Here is a 17,342-nt window from a genome sequence, read left to right on the forward strand (position 1 = left end):
AGGTTTAATGGATTTAGGGCTGTGCAGGATGTACCTTGTTAACAATATGTTTGCAGGCAGTATGCTTGGTAAAAGTCATCGCCATTCTCCATTCTCGATTAACCAGGGACACAGTGCACTGCGGAAAGCCGCAGGGACATCTGCCCAAGAAAGCCTGGGTATTGTCCAAGGTTTCCCCCCACTGAGACAGCCTGAGATATGGCCTCGTGGGAAAGGAAAGACCTTACCACCTCCCAGCCCGACACCCGTAAAGCGTCTGTGCTGAGGAGGAGTATTGAAAGAGGGGGGCCTCTTTGCAGTTGAGATAAGAGGAAGGCTTCTGTCTCCTGCTCGTCCCTGGGAATGGAATGTCTCTGTGTAAAGCTGACCATTCCCATTCGTTCTATTCTGAGATAGGAGAAAACCACCCTGTGGCTGGAGGCGAAATATGCTGGCAGCAATACTGCTCTGTTACTCTTTGCTACACTGAGATGTTTGGGTAAAGAGAAACATAAATCTAGCCTACGTGCACATCCGGGCACAGTACCTTTCCTTGAACTTATTCATGATACAGATTCCTTTGCTCACATTTCCCTGCTGACCTTCTCCCCACCTATTGCCCTGCTACGCTCCCCTCGCTAAGATAGTAAAAATAATGATCAGTAAATACTGAGGGAACTCAGAGGCTAGCGCTGGTGCAGGTCCTCCGTATGCTGAGTGCTGGTCCCCTGGGCCCACTGTTCTTTCTCTATACTTTGTCTCTGTGTCTTATTTCTTTTCTCAGTCTCGTCCCACCTGAGGAGAAATACCCACAGGTGTGGAGGGGCTGGCCCCTTTCAGTATCTCAGAAGGGACAAAGTACACAAAGGCATGGGGTCATGATAGTGCCTGGTATGTTCAGGTAGTGAAGAGGTCCGTGTGGTATGAGCACTGCAGATGACATGTGTTGTGTGAATTAAAAATACATAGTGTTAGTTACTGCAAATATTTTTTACAGGTTATTGTTTTTAAGAAAGCGGTATCCAATGCACGAGTGTACTGTCAGTACTGTCAGTGAACTACTTACCACTCAAGTGACTGCTTATCTATTGTTCTGTCCTCTCAAGCCACCTACAGTCAGAAAATGGTCTTGATTTTACTGATGTTGTTGTTAATAATAGCTGTGACTTCTTGAGTACCCACCACATGCCAGGCCCAATGTAGGGGCTTTGCATCCATTATCCATGATCTTTACAACAACCCTGCAAAATTAGGTATCAGCCTTATTTTAAAGTCTTGACAGCTTGTGACTTCCCTGAAGTTGCATAGGCAGGAAGAATCTAAGTCAAGATTCGAATCCACGTCAGTCTCATGAAGCCTGTGCTCTTTCCTGCCTGCCATGCCATAGTTCTAGTTAAGTGACAACTCCTTTTCCCCATGACACTGTAGATCCAGTATACTAAGGAACCCTCTATTTACAAATTGTAAGTGATTAAACAAAACAAACCTGTTAGTGGCACTTATACATCCAAATGAGTGTTGTCATTCAAAGAAGTTACTTGGGGAAAGAGAATGTATAAACCTATTCCATTGTTCATACTCCTTGTTACTCATCTGGAATTCCCTTTAAAGTCAGTTTACATATCACATAAGAAGATCCATCTCATTGCTTTATCATCATCTATCATTTTCAACCAAAATAATTCCACCTAGTTTGATCACACATCTTATTCACTAACCTTGGCTCTGACTGACTGTTTGCCATTTCCAAAATTTGAATCCACCCTCAGTGAAAATTTAGCACCATTTGGGATAGTCAAAAGATCAGACTGCAGGTTCTCAAGGTGCTTCCAAGAAGAAAGCTTCAAAGATGATTTGAGTAATGAAGTACCATTGGAATTACTGCATTGCCTCCCGAGGGGACTGGTTAAAGGAGAGAAATCTCATTTGAATGTATAATTTCCAGTTTTAAAAATATCATTCCTATTACTTGATAATTACACACACATTGTTCTTAGCTGTGTTCTTTGAGGGCCAGGATTTGGAGGTACTGAATTACGTGCTGAATGAGTGGATGTTGGGTACAAATAGACATCTACCACTGGGAAATCTTTGTTGTACAGGAGAGACAGTGGATTGAAGGAGTTTTAGATAGTTTCCTAGGACTCCAGAAGTTAAGCTTTTTAATATGGAGCTTGAGTTTTCTAATCATTTTGCCTGATATGTCATGCCTGTACAAGATGACTGGAATTTAAGACAAAAGCCTCGAACTCTGGAGATAGTTGCTTTATAAGTGGAGATTCATACTTTGTCAGCTCCGGCTTAACAGTGACAACAATGATTGCTAAATGAGATTGTTACCTACAATGTGGCAGAACTTTTGTCTTTCGTAATACTGCTAAAGCTAGAATGGGTAAAATGTATCATTTACACAGTGCTTTCACATACCCTTGTCTTAGTGAATCAGTATATGAGGAATCAGATGAGGAGACAGACCTGGGGGAAAATAACTCACCCAAGACCACACCGCTGATGAATGGCAGTTGAGGAACTTAAATGCAGATCTTCCTACTGGCCTGGGCTCTGCTTTTATTTGGCTTTTGTGCTTTTTTGTATCTACTGGTTAAATGCTCTTAAACATATTTCATCTTAATAAAACCAGCTAAAGTCTCCACTAAAAGACTTTAAATTTGGTTAATAAGGTGTAAGAGGGGCAATTCCCTTAATAGTTTGTGAGTATGTCAGGTTGTCATTTGGAGCCATTCTGTCAAGCTTTAGACTGGGATGTGCCATCCAAAGTTTGTGTGTGCGTATGTGCCTGTGTGTGTGTACGTGCATGCAGGCATGTGTTAATGCGCGTGTATGTGCTCCAGTGAAGCCAGCAGCTTCCACTGGAAAAAAACTGATAGGTCTAAAATGAGTCCAGCTGCATTCTTATGATATGCAGAAAACAGATACTAGAACTTTTACATTCAGAGTCATCATTCCTTTGCTATGTATATTCTCTCTCTCCCCTCCCTTCTTCCTTTTCTCCCTCCCTATTCTCCCAGCCCTGCAAAGTGGAGAAAGGGAATTTGAGCCTGAGCAGAAAGCTCCATATACGTTTCAGAGAGGATACTAGCTTTGGCCCAGGTAGCACTACTTAGTGATTCATCATATACTAACACTACAGATTCAAATGAGAGTGGAATAAATCCATTCTAAAGATGTAACTGGAAAAGTGAATTTTAAGAAGTAGTGATTAATCTTAAACCAGAACCTCCCATTTCTCCCAGGTTTGTGGAGAATTAAGCAGTCTATTTTTATACTTGGAATCTGGTCTGAATGTTTCTTGAAAAGTAACTCAAAGTAGTTTAGGCTATGACCATAACTTATTTTTGTAAATACGTTTTCTTATCACTGTATTATTGCATATTATTGTGTATTATTTTGCAAATCAGGCTTGATATTTCCTTTTGGCTGTGCAGTCACCTTTTAGACTTTGCTTGCAAATATACTGATATAGTTAAGATACTATTCTTTCTTTCCCCAACTAGAAGTGTGTATGAATTACATCTTTTGAACTTTCTGATTATATTACTTTGTTTTACTTGATCAACTTTGTAGTTTAATTTTTTTAAAAAGCTAGCTGTTGGGATTACTGATCAGTTTCATTTTTATATGTATATTTCTACTTTTAGTTTTATTATTTTCATGTTTTGGCTTTTTCCCCAAATTTCTTAGAAACTCAGATTACTAGTTTTCTTTTGCCTCTTTTTTTTTCTTTGTTTTCTACTTTTATTTAAACATTTGAAATGAACACATTTTCTCTGAGTTTTGTTTTGGCAGCTGCCCAGGCATTTTTATGTTTCAATTGTATTTTAGTAACTCTACTAAACTGCTTAACAAATCAGTATTGAAAATGATCCATTTTTTGTCAGTTTTTTTATGAATCATATAAAATGTCTACCTCTGGTCTCTGCAGATTACAATCTACCTTACACACTCATATGTATCTTCTGTCACTCTTTTGTTGAGAAAATCTGCAGTGGCCCCATATTACCTATTAATAAATTCCAAGGACTTTATCTTGATATTCACATTCCCCTACCATGTTACCACAGTCAACTTCTGGCTTATTCCCCCCAGTGCCCTTTCTCCTGTCTCTGCAGCACCCTACCCATCACGATTTATAGAAAGTATTCTGTGTGTTCCAGTCTGCTGGAATTGGAGACGGGAGGATAAAGAGGGGATGGGCAATGAGTACAATAATACAGTTAGATAGAAATAATAAATCTAGTGTTTGGTAGCATAAGAGGGCAAATATAGTTAATAATGTATATTTGCAAATAACTAAAAGAGTGGAATTGAAATGTGCCTAACACAAGTAAGTAAGTGATCAGTGCTTGAGATGATGGATATCCCAGTTACTCTGATTTGATCATTACACATTGTATGCTTGCATCACAGTATCACATGTACCCCATAAATAGGCACAACTGTTTTGTATCCATAATAAATAAAAATAATTTTAAAAAATTGGAAAACATCTTATTCCCTTTGTCTGGAATTCCTTGTTCCCAACTTGTTGCCCAGATTCCACTTCTCTTCCCAGCTCTCCCGGGGAAATTAATCTGCCAAGTCCCCTAGTTTACCATATGTAGTTACTTGTTGATACATCATCTCCCTCTGTTCCTATTAGTCTGAGCACCTTGAGCGAACGCATTGTTGCTCCTTTTTATGTATCTCACACATTTCAGGCACTCAAATATTTTTAAAAATTGTAAATTAGATGTGTGTTTATTGTGTATTGCTGCCCCATGATCCTTTTTTTCTCCCTGGAAAAACTGTATATATGTAAAGAAAGTATGTTTTCTTCTGCTACTTAATTATCTTCATATAACCTTGCTATTTTTTAAATTTTCTCGTTCTGCTACTTAATTCTCTTCATCTAACCTTGCTGTTTTTTAAATCTACTCTTGTGTTCATTTCTGTATTCTCCTTAGGAACTTCGTCTGTTTTATCTATCATGATTTAAGAGTAGCATGAGGAAGCCCACAATTAAAATATTTCTGTGTATCCTTAAAAAAGAAAAATTGTAAAATTATTTCCATATTCCATGGTCATGTTGTTAGGTTTTTGTTATTTAGGTTTTCCTTATTAGTCCTTTTAGCATTTTAATACTTTTGGCTTTGAAATCTAATTTATCTAGTTTTAAAGGTAGTAAATTGTTGCTCTTGTCTTCATCCAGGCATGCTAAACCTCTGTCATCTGATTTCTGATAGTTGGTTTGACTTTTGACTTTGGTTCCAAGCATAACTCTTGAATGTAACAGATTTACTTTCTTAATCTAGGAAGCAGCCTTTCTTTTTACAGAGCTGTGGTAGGCAGAATAATGACCCCCCAAGTATGTCCACATCCTAATCCATGGAACCAGGGAATATGTTCTGTTACATGGCAAAGGGGAATTAAGGTAGCAGATGGAATTAAGTTTGCTCATCAGCTGACCTTAAAATAGATTATTCTGGATTCTCTGGCTGAGCCCAATGTAATTACAGGGCCCTTAAATATAGAAGAGGGAGACAGAAAAGGAGGTCAGAGTGATTCAGTATGAGAAGAACTGCATTCTCCATTGTTGACTTTGAAGATGGAGGAAGGGGCCATGAGCTAAGGAATGTGGCAGCCTCTAGAGCTAGAAAAGATGAAGAAACATTCTCTCCTAGAGCCTTCAGTAGCATAGTCCTGCTGACACCTCAGGTTTAGCCCAGCGAGACCCATATTGGACTCTGACCTCCAGAATTGTAAGGGTTATGCTTTTTAAACCACTAGGTTTATGCTTTTTAAACCACTAGGTTTGTGGCAGTCTTGAATGGCAGCAATAGGAAATTAATAAGAGAACATTCAGCTCGTGTATGTTTTTCTAACCCTAGTATTTGAATCATGAATTATATTTTGTGTGTCCTTTTGTAAGTTTATCTTGTTTTCTATTTCTCATGTAATAGACATAAAATTTTAAGTTTCCTTTAAAGTATGTCAAAAACCACATAAAATAATCACTTTTCCAACATTTAAAACATTTTGGTACTTCTCTTTTCTTTAGTTGCACTACTCTCTTTTTTTATTAAATAAGGAAACTATTTTACAGAGGATAATGAAGTTAGCTTACAGCATTTACCACCCCCCCCACCACCAATTTACTTTTTATTTATAGTCTGAAAATCCTTTAGGATAAAAATTACCTGTACACGTTATCTAATTTACATATGAATCCTGTGTCTGTCATTATCTTAGCATTTGTTAATGTTCGAATCTACTAATTTCTTTTTTAAATAGTCTGTTTTCAGGTCCATTGTTTCTGGTAATTATTTGTAGCCACAAGCTTTAGTTGACAAATTGGTTCTGATTTTTTTAGATTTTGGAATATTTCCCTCTGCTTTAAGAGAGAAAACTTCTGCCTCTACTAATTGTGTACTGTAATTGTGGTGATAACTCCATTTCTACTAACTTGTGAATCCCGCTCCACCCCACCTTGACACAGGCTCTCTTCTTGTCCAAAGTCTAAGGGATGAAGTCATTTTTATCTTGGTTTCTTTAAATGTTCTGTCTTTCTTTGTAGCAGCTTATAAAAGCCTGTTTTTGTTTTCGAGTATCAATAATATTAGCTAATGTGTATTGAGTACGCTGGTTATCAGACTGTTTCCCACAGACCTTGGGAGTGGGCCTTGAGACCCTTTCCAGGTATCTGCAAAGTCAAAATTATAATACTAAGACATTCTTTGCCTTGGTCGACATTGGCACTGGTGGTACAAAAGTAGTGCATCAAACAGCTGGTGCTGGAGCACAAATCAGGACAGTGGCACCAGCTGCACTAGTCTTCTGTCACTGGATTCTTCACCACCACGTGCTGGACTTGCAGTTAAAAAAAAATGCCAGCTTCACTTACGAATGTCCTTGATAAAGCAGAAAAATATTAATCTCATTTAATCTTGACCCCTGAATGCACATCTAGTTTAATATTCCATGTGATGAAATGGGAAGAATGCATAAAGGCCTGTTATATGCTGAAGTGCAATGGTTGACTCAAGGAAAAACATGTGTGCCTGAGTTACAAGCTGCTGTTTTCATGGAGTATCATTTTTATTTGGAAGGACAACTGACAGACAAGACTGTGGTTATTTGTGTTATGGTGTTTGGCAGACATTTTCTTGAAAATGCGGGAAGCAAAACTTCAAGGAAAACAACTCATGGTATTTTTTGTAAATGGTAAAATTTGATCTTTCATGGGAAAACCAGAATTTTTGAAAAGTTGTATCTGCTACCATGAGCTTGACAACCTCCCAGTAATTAAAATATTTCTGATGAAGTTGGTGGAGATAGTAAGTAATGTGATTTTTTTTGCTATTGTATATGAAATGTGTCAACATTTGAAAGATCTTTATAACTCAGTAAACCAATATTTTCCAGTCGACCTACATTGTATTATACAATAATGCTGGGATAAAAGATTCATTGAAAGTATAAGAGAGACCAGTGGATTTCAGTGTAGCAGAGTACAAAAAGGTCATTGATACGATTTCAGATTCCACATCATAGTTAACCTTTAAGAAACTACCACTTGTTGAGTTTTAGTGTCCTGTTGAAGAACATCTACCATTATCTGAAAGAGCTATTAAAATAGTTCTTTTCTAACTACACATCTCTGTGAGGCCAGATTTTCTTTGTATATTTGAACCAAAACAATGTATTGCAACAGAATGAATGTAAATGTAGATATTAGAATCTAGGTGTCTTCTATGAAATCATACATTAAAAATTTTGCTAAACTGTAGAAACAGTGCTGCTACTCTCTAAATTTGTATTGGTTTTGGAAATGTTTTTAAATAATGTTATTTATGTTAGTATGTAATGTGTTTTTATTACCTTTGAAGAGTAGATATTTTTTGAATAACAACTGTATCATAAATATTAAATACCAATAGGGATAACCCATATCAACAAGAGCTCTTTGGGATCCTCAGTAATTGTTAAAACTGAAAAGGAGTTCTTTTTAAGAGTTAAACGTCAAAATTTTTGATACTAAAAACTTTAAGAGCCACTGATATAGTGCTTTATACAAAGCACTTGTTATACTCATTATCTTATATTCGTAGCCACCTTATGAGGTACATATTATTGCCCTAACTTTATGGGTAAGAATACCATGACACAATGATGCTATGTATATTTTTGTTAGCAACCCCTCTGAATCTCATGATCTTCCCAGCGTAGTTTTCTCTCTTGGAGGCTTGCTTCCAAGTTTAATTTTGTAGGTCCAGTCTTCTTATAACCCTCCTCCCTTTTTTCCAGTCGAAGTTTCTTATGTTATTTTTCATAGTACAAAAACAGTACATGTACCTTACAGAAAACTCAGATATCATAAGCAAAAGAGTATAAAGACTATCCTTAATCTTCCCGAGTAGAGACCTGTTAGCTGCTCAGCGGATATTTATTCAGATGCTTTTCTAAACATGTTCATTTATCAGTGTAAAGCCAGGATAGTATAATACTCAATTAGAAGGATTTTGGAGTCAAATGGTTTGACTCCCAACTCTGAGCTCTTAGACAAGTTATTTAACATCTAAGCTTTCTGTTCCTTATCTGTAACCGCACTGATCTGTTTTCTGTGTCTAGAGTTTTGCCCTTTCCAGAATGTCAAATAAGTAGCATTGTACAGTATCTTGTGTTTGCCATCTGAATTATTTTACTTATAGTGCATTTTAGATTCATCAATGTTGTTGTTTTCATCCATAGTTTGTTACTTTTTACTGCTGATCAGTATTCCATTGAACGGATATATCAAAATTGGGTTAACCATTCACCAGTTTATGGATATGTGAGTTGTTACCAGTGGCAATTATGAATAAAGCTTCTTTGAATATTTGAATACAAGCCTTTGTGTGGACATACGTTTTCCTTTTTCTTGAGTAAAATACCTAGGTGTGGGATTGCTGGGCCATAGAATAAGTATACACTTAACTGTATAAGAAACTTCCAAAATGTTTTCTAAAGTGGCTGTACTATTTTGCATTCCCACCAGCATATATAAGAGATCTAGTGTGTGTATAATCTTATCTCATTGTGGTTTTAGTTTGCATTGTCCTAACATCTGAAAATACTGAGTAATTTTTGTGTGCTTATTTGCTTTTTGTATGCCTTCTTTATGGGATGTCTCTGAATTTTTTGGCCATTTTTAATCGGGTTGTTCACTTATTTTTTTAGTTGTAAAAGTCCTTTTTATATACTGGATACAGGTTACTTTGTCAGATATGTGTTTTCAGAGTATGGTCTCCCAGTTTGTGGCTTGGCTGTCATTTTCTTAATGTCATTTCTTACTTTTGGAGAGTAAGAGTTTTTCATTTTGGAGAAGTCCAATTTCATATCCCATCTAAGAAATGTTTGCCTAACCCTAGGTTGCAAGTATTTTTTTTCATATGTGTTTTGGACATTTTATAGTTTTGTGTATGACATTTAGGTCTATGATCCATGTCACATAAATTTTTGTATATGTTGTGAGGTTAAGAGTCAAGGTGTACTTTCCTCATTTATCCAGTTGTACCACCATTTATTGAAACATAATTATTTCTCCATTGAATTGCTTTGGCACCTTTGTGGAAAATTAACTGACTCTATATGTATGGGTCTGTTTTCCGACTCTCTAGTACGTTCTATATATCTATTCTTATGCCAGTACTACATTGTGTTTATTACTGTAGCTTTATAGTAAGCTTTGAAAGCACGTAGTATAAATTGTCCAACTTTGTTCTTTCTCAGAATTGTTTTGCCCACTCTAGGTCCTTTGCACTGTCATATGACTTTTAAAGTCTGTATGTCAATTTCTACAGAAGAACCTGCTGGCTCCCAATTTTCGCTGGGATTGCATTGATTCTTTAAAATAATTTGGTTAATTTGGTGTGTGTGGTAGGCTAAATCATGGCCCTCAAAGATACGCACTTCCATGGAACCTGTTTAAGATCTTGAGATGATGGGGTTATCCAAGTGGGGCAATAAATGCAATCAATCACAGGTTCCCTTAAAAGAGGGAGATAATATTAAGAGGAGAAGGCAATGTGGTGGAAACAGAGACAGAGATTTGAAGATTTTATGCTGCTGGTTTTGATGATAGAGAAAGCGGCCACGAGCCAAGGGAATACAGCTCTGGAAACTGGAAAAAACAAATAATAGATTCTCCCATAGAGTCTCCAGAAGAAGTAGGTCCTGCTGACATCTTGATTTTAGCCCAGTGAAACTCTTTTTGGACCTCTGGCCTCAGGATAATAAATGTGTGCCATTTCAAATCACCAATTTTGTGGTAGTTTGTTACAGCACCCATAGGAAACTAATACACGGAGGATGTAAATCTTAACAGTATTGAGTGTTCTATGAACACAGTATATGTCTCCATTTATTTAGATCTTTAATTTTTCTTGGCAGTTATGAACTGAATGTGTCCCTTCAAAAATCACAGGTTGACTCTAATCCCCAATGTGATGGTATTTGGAGGCGGGGCATTTGGGAGGTGATTAGGTTATGAGGGTGGAACCCTCATGGTTGGAACTAGTGCCCTTATAAAAAGAGACCAGAGAGCTAACTCACTCTCTTTTCACCATATGAAGGGTATTGAGAAGTCTGCCATCTGCCACCCAGAAGGCAGCCCTCACCAGAACCCAGCCATGCTGGCATCCTGATCTCCAACTTCCAGCCTCTGGAACTGTGAGGAATAAATTTCTGTTGTTTATTAGCTTCCCCACAGTCCTACCAGTGTTTTGTAGGTTTCAGTATATAGGTTTTGCATATATGTTGTTACATTTATCCCTAAGTGTTTTATATTTGTGATGCTATTGTAAATGGTGGATTTTTCATAAACTTTTAATTTTTGAATAGTTATAAATTTATAGGAAAGTTGCAGTAAATGATACATATTTTTAAATTTCTGTTTCCAATTTGTGGTAACTACTATATAGAAATGCAATAATTTTTGTACATTTACCTCGTATCCTTCAATTTTGTTAAATTCACTTACTAGATCTACTAGCTTTTTTGTAGATTACTTAGGATTTCCTACACAGAAAATCATGTTGTCTGTAGATAATGACAGGTTTACTTCTTTCTTTTAAAACTATATTCTTTTAATTTCTTTTTATCATTTATTGTTGTGGCTAGGACCTTTAGTACAATGTTGAATAGATGTGTTGAAATGGACATACTTGCTGTGTTTCCTGTCTTAAGGGGAAAGTATTGAGTCTCTCACCATTAAGCATTATAACTGCAGGTTTTTCGTAGATGCTCTTCTATTCCTAATTTGTTTAGCGCTTTTAACTTGAATGGGTAGCAAGTTACGTCAAATGCTTTTTACACAACTATTGAGATGATCATGTGATTTTTCTTTTTCAGCCTGCTAATACCACGAAGGTTGCTAACTGATTTTCAAATGTTAATCCAAGATTGCGATCTTGCAATCCTAGCTAAACCACACCTAGTCATAATGTAGTATCCTTATATATTGCTGAATTCAGTTGGCTAAAATCTTTTGAGGATTTTTGCATATCTGTTCATGAGAGATATTGGTCTGTAGTTTTCTTTCTTTGTCAGTTTTGTTATCAGGGTAATGCTGGCTTCATAAAATAAATTGGGAAATGTTCCCCCCTCATCTTTTTTGCAAGAGTTTGTGAAGAATTGGTGCTATTTCCTCATTAAATGTTTGGTAGATGTTGCCATGGCCTGACATTTTCTTTGTGAAAAAGGTTTTAACTAGAATTGCAGTTTCCATGTCTTTGTTTCAAGAAATTTCCTGGCATAAAGTTGCTTATAATATCCCCTACTTATCCCTTTAGTATTTTTAGGATTTGCAGTGATATCCCTGTTTTCATTCTTGATATTAGTAATTTGAGCCTACTCTTTTTTACTGATTATTCTGGCTGTAGATTTACCAGTTTTCTTACTTTGTCAAAGAAACTGCTTTTAGTTTCGTTGATTTTTTTCTCTAATGCCTTTTTACTGTATTTTATTGATTAATGTGCTTACATTTATCATTTTCTTCTTTCTGTTTACTTTTTAAAAATTTCCTTCTGTTTCTTACATGGAGGTTCCTTACCTCCATGTTCTTTCTAGTTTCATAAGATAGAATCTTAGATTATTGACTTGATATCTTTTCTAATGTAAGTATTTGATGCTAAAATTTCCCTTAAGTACTGCTTTAGTGTATCTCACAAATTTTGGTATATTGTGTTTTTGCCTTTATTTAGTCCAAAATATTTTTCAATTTTCTTCATAGTCTTTGACCTGTGGATTATTTCTCAGTGTGGCATTTAATTTTCAAGTATTTTGAGAATTTTCCAGATATTTTTCTATTGTTGATTTCTAGTTTGACTTCATTGTGCTTATTTACTTTGTATGAATTCAGTCCTTTTAAATTTGTTGAGCCTTGTTTTATGGCCCAGAATTCAATCTGTCTTGGTGAATGTTCCGTGTGTGTTTGAAAGGAATCTGTATTTTGCTTTTGTTGGGAGGAACTCATTAATATTAATTAGGTCAAGCTGGTTGATAGTGTTGCTACAATCATATATATCCTTAGTAATTTTCTGTTTATGTGTTCTGTTACTAAGAAAGGAATGTTAATTTCCATTTATAAGTTTGATTTTTTTATTTCTCCTTTTAGATTAAGCAGTACTTTCTACATGTATTGTGAAACTTTGTTATTAGGCATATGACAAATTGACCCCTTTATCATTATGAACTACCTCTATTTGTCCCTGGAAATAGTCCTTGTTCAAAAATGTACTGTGTCTTACGTTGTGGTAGGCAGAATGCCCCACCCCCACAAATACACAGATACCCAGGCCCTAAGCCCTGAAACCTGTGAATATGTTATTATTTTACATGGCAAAGGGGACTTTGAAGCTATATTTATTAGCATTAGTTTCTGCTGTTACCATGACAAATTACTCTCAGTTCTTTAGGTCAGAAGTCCGGGTACAGCACGACTCAGATGGGTCTTCTGCCTAGTTTCACAGGGTCAAAATCAAAGCGTCAGGAGGGCTCTATTCCTTTCTGGAGCCTCCAGGGATTAATCTGCTTTCAAGCACATTTGGGCTATTGTCAGAATTTAGTTCCTTGGGGTTGTAGGGCTGAGGTCCCCTTTACCTTGCTGGCTGTCAGCTGAGTTATTCTCAGCTTCTGAAGTTATTCTGAGTTATTCTCAGCTTCTGAAGCCTGCCTGCATTCCTTGGCTCATGGTTCCTTACCTCCATGTTCAAAGCCAGAAGTAACAGGCTGAATCCTTCTCGTCTGGAATCTCTCTGACTTCTGCCTCATCTCTCTTCCACCACATTTCTCCGACTTACTCTTCTGCTTTCTTAAGGGCTCATGTGATTACACTGGGCACACCTGGATAATCCAGTATACTCTTCCTGTTGTAAAGTTAGCTGATTAGTAACCTTAATTCCATCTGCAAAGTCCCTTCACAGTATTACTTAGATTAATGTTGGATTGAATAATCAGGGGACAGGAATCCTGGGAAACTTCTTTAGAATTCTGCCTACCAACCACAGTTATGGACCTTAAAATAGGGAGAGTAGCCTGGCTTAACCAGGTGGACCCAGTTTCATCACATGAACTCTTAAAAGCAGAGAACTTTCTCTCACTGGAAGCAGAAGCGATATGGCAGAAGAAGTGAGAAAACATCCCAAGCATGAGAAAGATTGAATATGCTGTAGCTTGTTACTGGCTTTGAGATGTAGGGGCCTATTTACAAGGACCCAAGAGAGGCCCCTACTATCTAAGATCAGCTGCTGCGTGACAGCAAGCAAAGAGACACGTACCTCAGTCCTACAACCACAAGAAACTGGATTCTGCCAACAACCTGAATGAGCTTAGAAGTAGATTCTGACAGAGTCCCCTGATAAGCATTCCACCAACAGACATCTTTATTTCAGCCTTGTGAGATTCTGAGTAGAGAAACCAACCAAGCCCGTCTGGCCTTCTGTCATATAGAACTGTGAGATAATAAATTTACGTTGTTTTAAGCTGCTAAGTTTGTGGTAATTTGTTACAGCAGCAATGGAAGACTAAACAGATATTAATATAGTCATTCCAGCTTTCTTTTGGTTAGTGTTTATTTGGTATAACTTTTTCTTTCCTTTTGCTTTTAATCTATCTGTGTCTTTATAGATAAAGTGGGATTCTTACAGACAGCATATAGTTGTCTTGCTTACTTATCCAATCTGATCTTCTTTGTCTTTCAGTTGGCCATTTATATTTAATATAGTTATTGACAGAGTTGAGTTTTAACTGCTTTCTTGCTGCAGCCTGGAAACTGCCTCTGATCTGCAAACTGGGGTAATAGTAGGGTTTACCTCCTTTATTTCCTCCCTCTCACCTGTTCTCCACTGCCTGTTGTCAATGTCTGAAAACTTCTTTTGTAGACTGTATCAAGTTTCTTTTTTAGGCGGGAAGGTAAATTATATTCCTATTATTAAGTCAAGGCTGGAAGTAGAGATCCTCAAGAGTATAATTTCTAATTATTTCAAGGACATCCTCTGTAGCAATTCCCTTTTATATGAGACGTGAGCATGTGTGTATGTGTAATTTATTCATTCATGGAAAGTATAATACATACACTAAAATGTTCATGCCATATGAATATGACAGATGGCTGCCTTTTTAGAAATAGAATCAGTAAGTGATAGAACTTGACCATTTTCAGAGCATGTCAGCCTTTTCCAGTCTCTGTGTCTTGGTATAGCTAGTTCCTTCTGCCTGGAATACTTTCTCATCTCACTTGCTTTCCTGCCTGGCAGCTTCCTGCTTACCCTCTGGAACCAGCCCTAGGGTCACCACATCTCTGCTTCTGAGTGCCTCAGACACAATCTGTATTTCCTCTTCCAAGCTCTCATCACAAACATTGTGCTGTATTATATGTTTCTGTGTGGTCTTCCTTCTATGAGGAAGCTTTGGAAAGCAGGAGACTTATTTTAGTCTTCTTTATGTTTCTTTTATTCCCAACACATTATGTCTGCCCCATAGACCTTTTCAATAAATGATTGTTGAGTTAGTGACTCCTTTTACATGCTGACAAATGTGGCTCTTATTACTCCCCATTTCAGTATCACATATTTGTAAAAGTGAATCCTCCTTAATCGTTTTACTTTTCTCCTAGTAAATTCCTCATCTATGCCTGTCTGCTGCTGTTCTCTGTGCTGCTGGCCCTTCGTTTGGATGGCATCATACAGTGGAGTTACTGGGCTGTCTTTGCTCCAATATGGCTGTGGAAGTTAATGGTCATTGTTGGAGCCTCAGTTGGAACTGGAGTCTGGGCACGAAATCCTCAATATCGGTAATAATGCTTTATACAACCCATTGGTCTCTAGCATGAGGGAGCAATATCTTGACTTTTCTCACTTTTGATGAAGTAAGGACCATTTTATTTTCTGCCTATCTGGGGTCTTAGAACTATAGTATAAGCTAACAGATCTCTTCTGTGTTTTTGAAAATTTAGTCTTTGGTATGTATTTTCTTACAAAAGCAGTGCCATTTGGGGGGTAAGTTGCCAGCCAGCTCACAGATGCCTATATAATCCAAAATGCACCCAAAATACAGAACTGGTATGCCATACTAGACTAAGCAGCATGAAACCACCCTGTTTTTAGGAAAAGACACTCATATTATGTTTGGTCATGAAAGATCTTTCTCCACTTCAGTTTTGGAACTGGGGCTCCCCTTGTCCTACCCTCCTAGTCCCAGAGCTTTAGGACTATTAGCAGTGTAGGGGAAGTGGCTTGACCAGGAGACCATGAGTCCCTGAGACAGCAGCTGGGGAATGAGGAAAGTCAAAGGTTGGATGCCGAGAAGGAAAGCAGAGCCTTTGGGGGCAGGGGAGAGGGGTACCCTTTACCGTTTCCAACTCTTGCCCTCCCTGCTCTTGGACACCTCCACTGGCCCAAATTCCTGGGAGTTGGCTCATGCCAGCATGCAGCCTGGTGTTGCTGGGACCTGCGAGAGGCTTTCCCTTCTCTGCCACAGAGACTGTAACTACATAAAGGGAAAAAGGGGGACTTAAGACTGGGAGGCTATTATGAACCTCCACTGGGAAGATGAGGAGTACAGGAATTCCCAGAAGGCAGCTGCTCATGTGGGAAAAGTGTAAAGTTGAAACTACTGCACCTTTTTTTTTTTTTTTTTTTTTTTTGAGACAGAGTTTCACTCTTGTTGCCCAGGCTGGAGTGCAATGGTGTGATCTCGGCCCACTGCAGCCTCCACATCCCGGGTTCAAGTGATTCTCCTGCCTCGGCCTCCTGAGTAGCTGGGATTACAGGCACCTGCCACCATGCCCAGCTAATTTTTTGTATTTTTAGTAGAGATAGGGTTTCACCATGCCAGGCTAGTTTTGAACTCCTGACATCAGGTGATCCACCCACCTTGGCCTCCCGAAGTGCTGGGATTACAGGTGTGAGCCACCACGTCCGGCCACTACATCAACTTTTTAAATTTTTGTTTACTAAATATGAAAATGATTCAGATTGTGTAAATTACATATCACATACATGTCTAAGAACTGTAAAACAGTTACACAGAGAGCCTTGGCAGCTGAGGGACATTCATGTATAGCTGTTTCAAAGTTCTTAGATTTTTTTTGAAAGATTGATGACCTGTGTGGCTGTATGTGTTTTATTTTTTTATGAGATATTTTCAGATATCTAATATTAATTGCTTCTCAAAGAATGCAAAGTTAAATAAACATTTAGGTTCTACTAATTGATATTTAGAATATATTCAAACTTCTCTTTGTTGGTCTTATTTAAGATGTTTTGAGCAAGGAAAGGAATTGTGTATGTGGGGTTGAATGTAAGGAATGTACAGGCGTGGTCATTCTCGTGTTAACATTAACCAGTGGAACATGGTTGGGTCCTACAGGAATAACTTCTGATAGCATTTTCTCTATGATCTAACTTCCGGTGTATTTGTCACCCACAATACATGTATATCATAAATGTTCATCTGTATTTTGAATAAACATTGTAGGCCTTTCAAATGCATTATAGTGCCTTTTCCTGATTGGCGGCCTTACCATTGCTCAGTTGTAGATCTGTTAAGGTTATTGTGCATGATACTTAGCTAATTAAACTGATTTTGTCTGAGAACAGTTTTAACTCTTGTTCTTCTTTCTCTTTCATCTGCAGGTGTTAATTTATCTTAATGGAATAGAAAGGAAAATGAAAATCATTTATACGTTTTATTTGCATTTAAAATAGCACCTAACAATAGTTACTACTATCTTGAAATATAACCGGCACTTGTTCATAGAACTAGAGTTATTTTTATAATATTGTGTGAAGGGTGGTTTACATGGTTTCTTGAAAAATGAGAATCAT

The 17,342-nt window shown here is 37.4% G+C and overlaps 1 protein-coding gene across 2 annotated transcripts in view; it reads left to right on the plus strand.

Annotated features, from left to right (window-relative positions):
- LOC129024621 (transmembrane protein 185A) overlaps positions 1–17,342 on the plus strand; it is a 34,192-nt gene that overhangs the window by 4,445 nt on the left and 12,405 nt on the right. The window contains exon 2 of one of the 2 annotated variants that reach the window (XM_054471784.2): positions 15,131–15,307. The exons of the other annotated variant lie outside the window; for it this stretch is intronic. Coding sequence (XP_054327759.1) covers positions 15,131–15,307 — 177 coding nt within the window. The remainder of the gene's footprint in view (positions 1–15,130; positions 15,308–17,342) is intronic. 2 annotated transcript variants of the gene reach the window in all.

This window comes from Pongo pygmaeus, chromosome X (assembly GCF_028885625.2).
Source record: "Pongo pygmaeus isolate AG05252 chromosome X, NHGRI_mPonPyg2-v2.0_pri, whole genome shotgun sequence".
In the NCBI taxonomy this organism is placed as follows: Eukaryota; Metazoa; Chordata; class Mammalia; order Primates; family Hominidae; genus Pongo; species Pongo pygmaeus.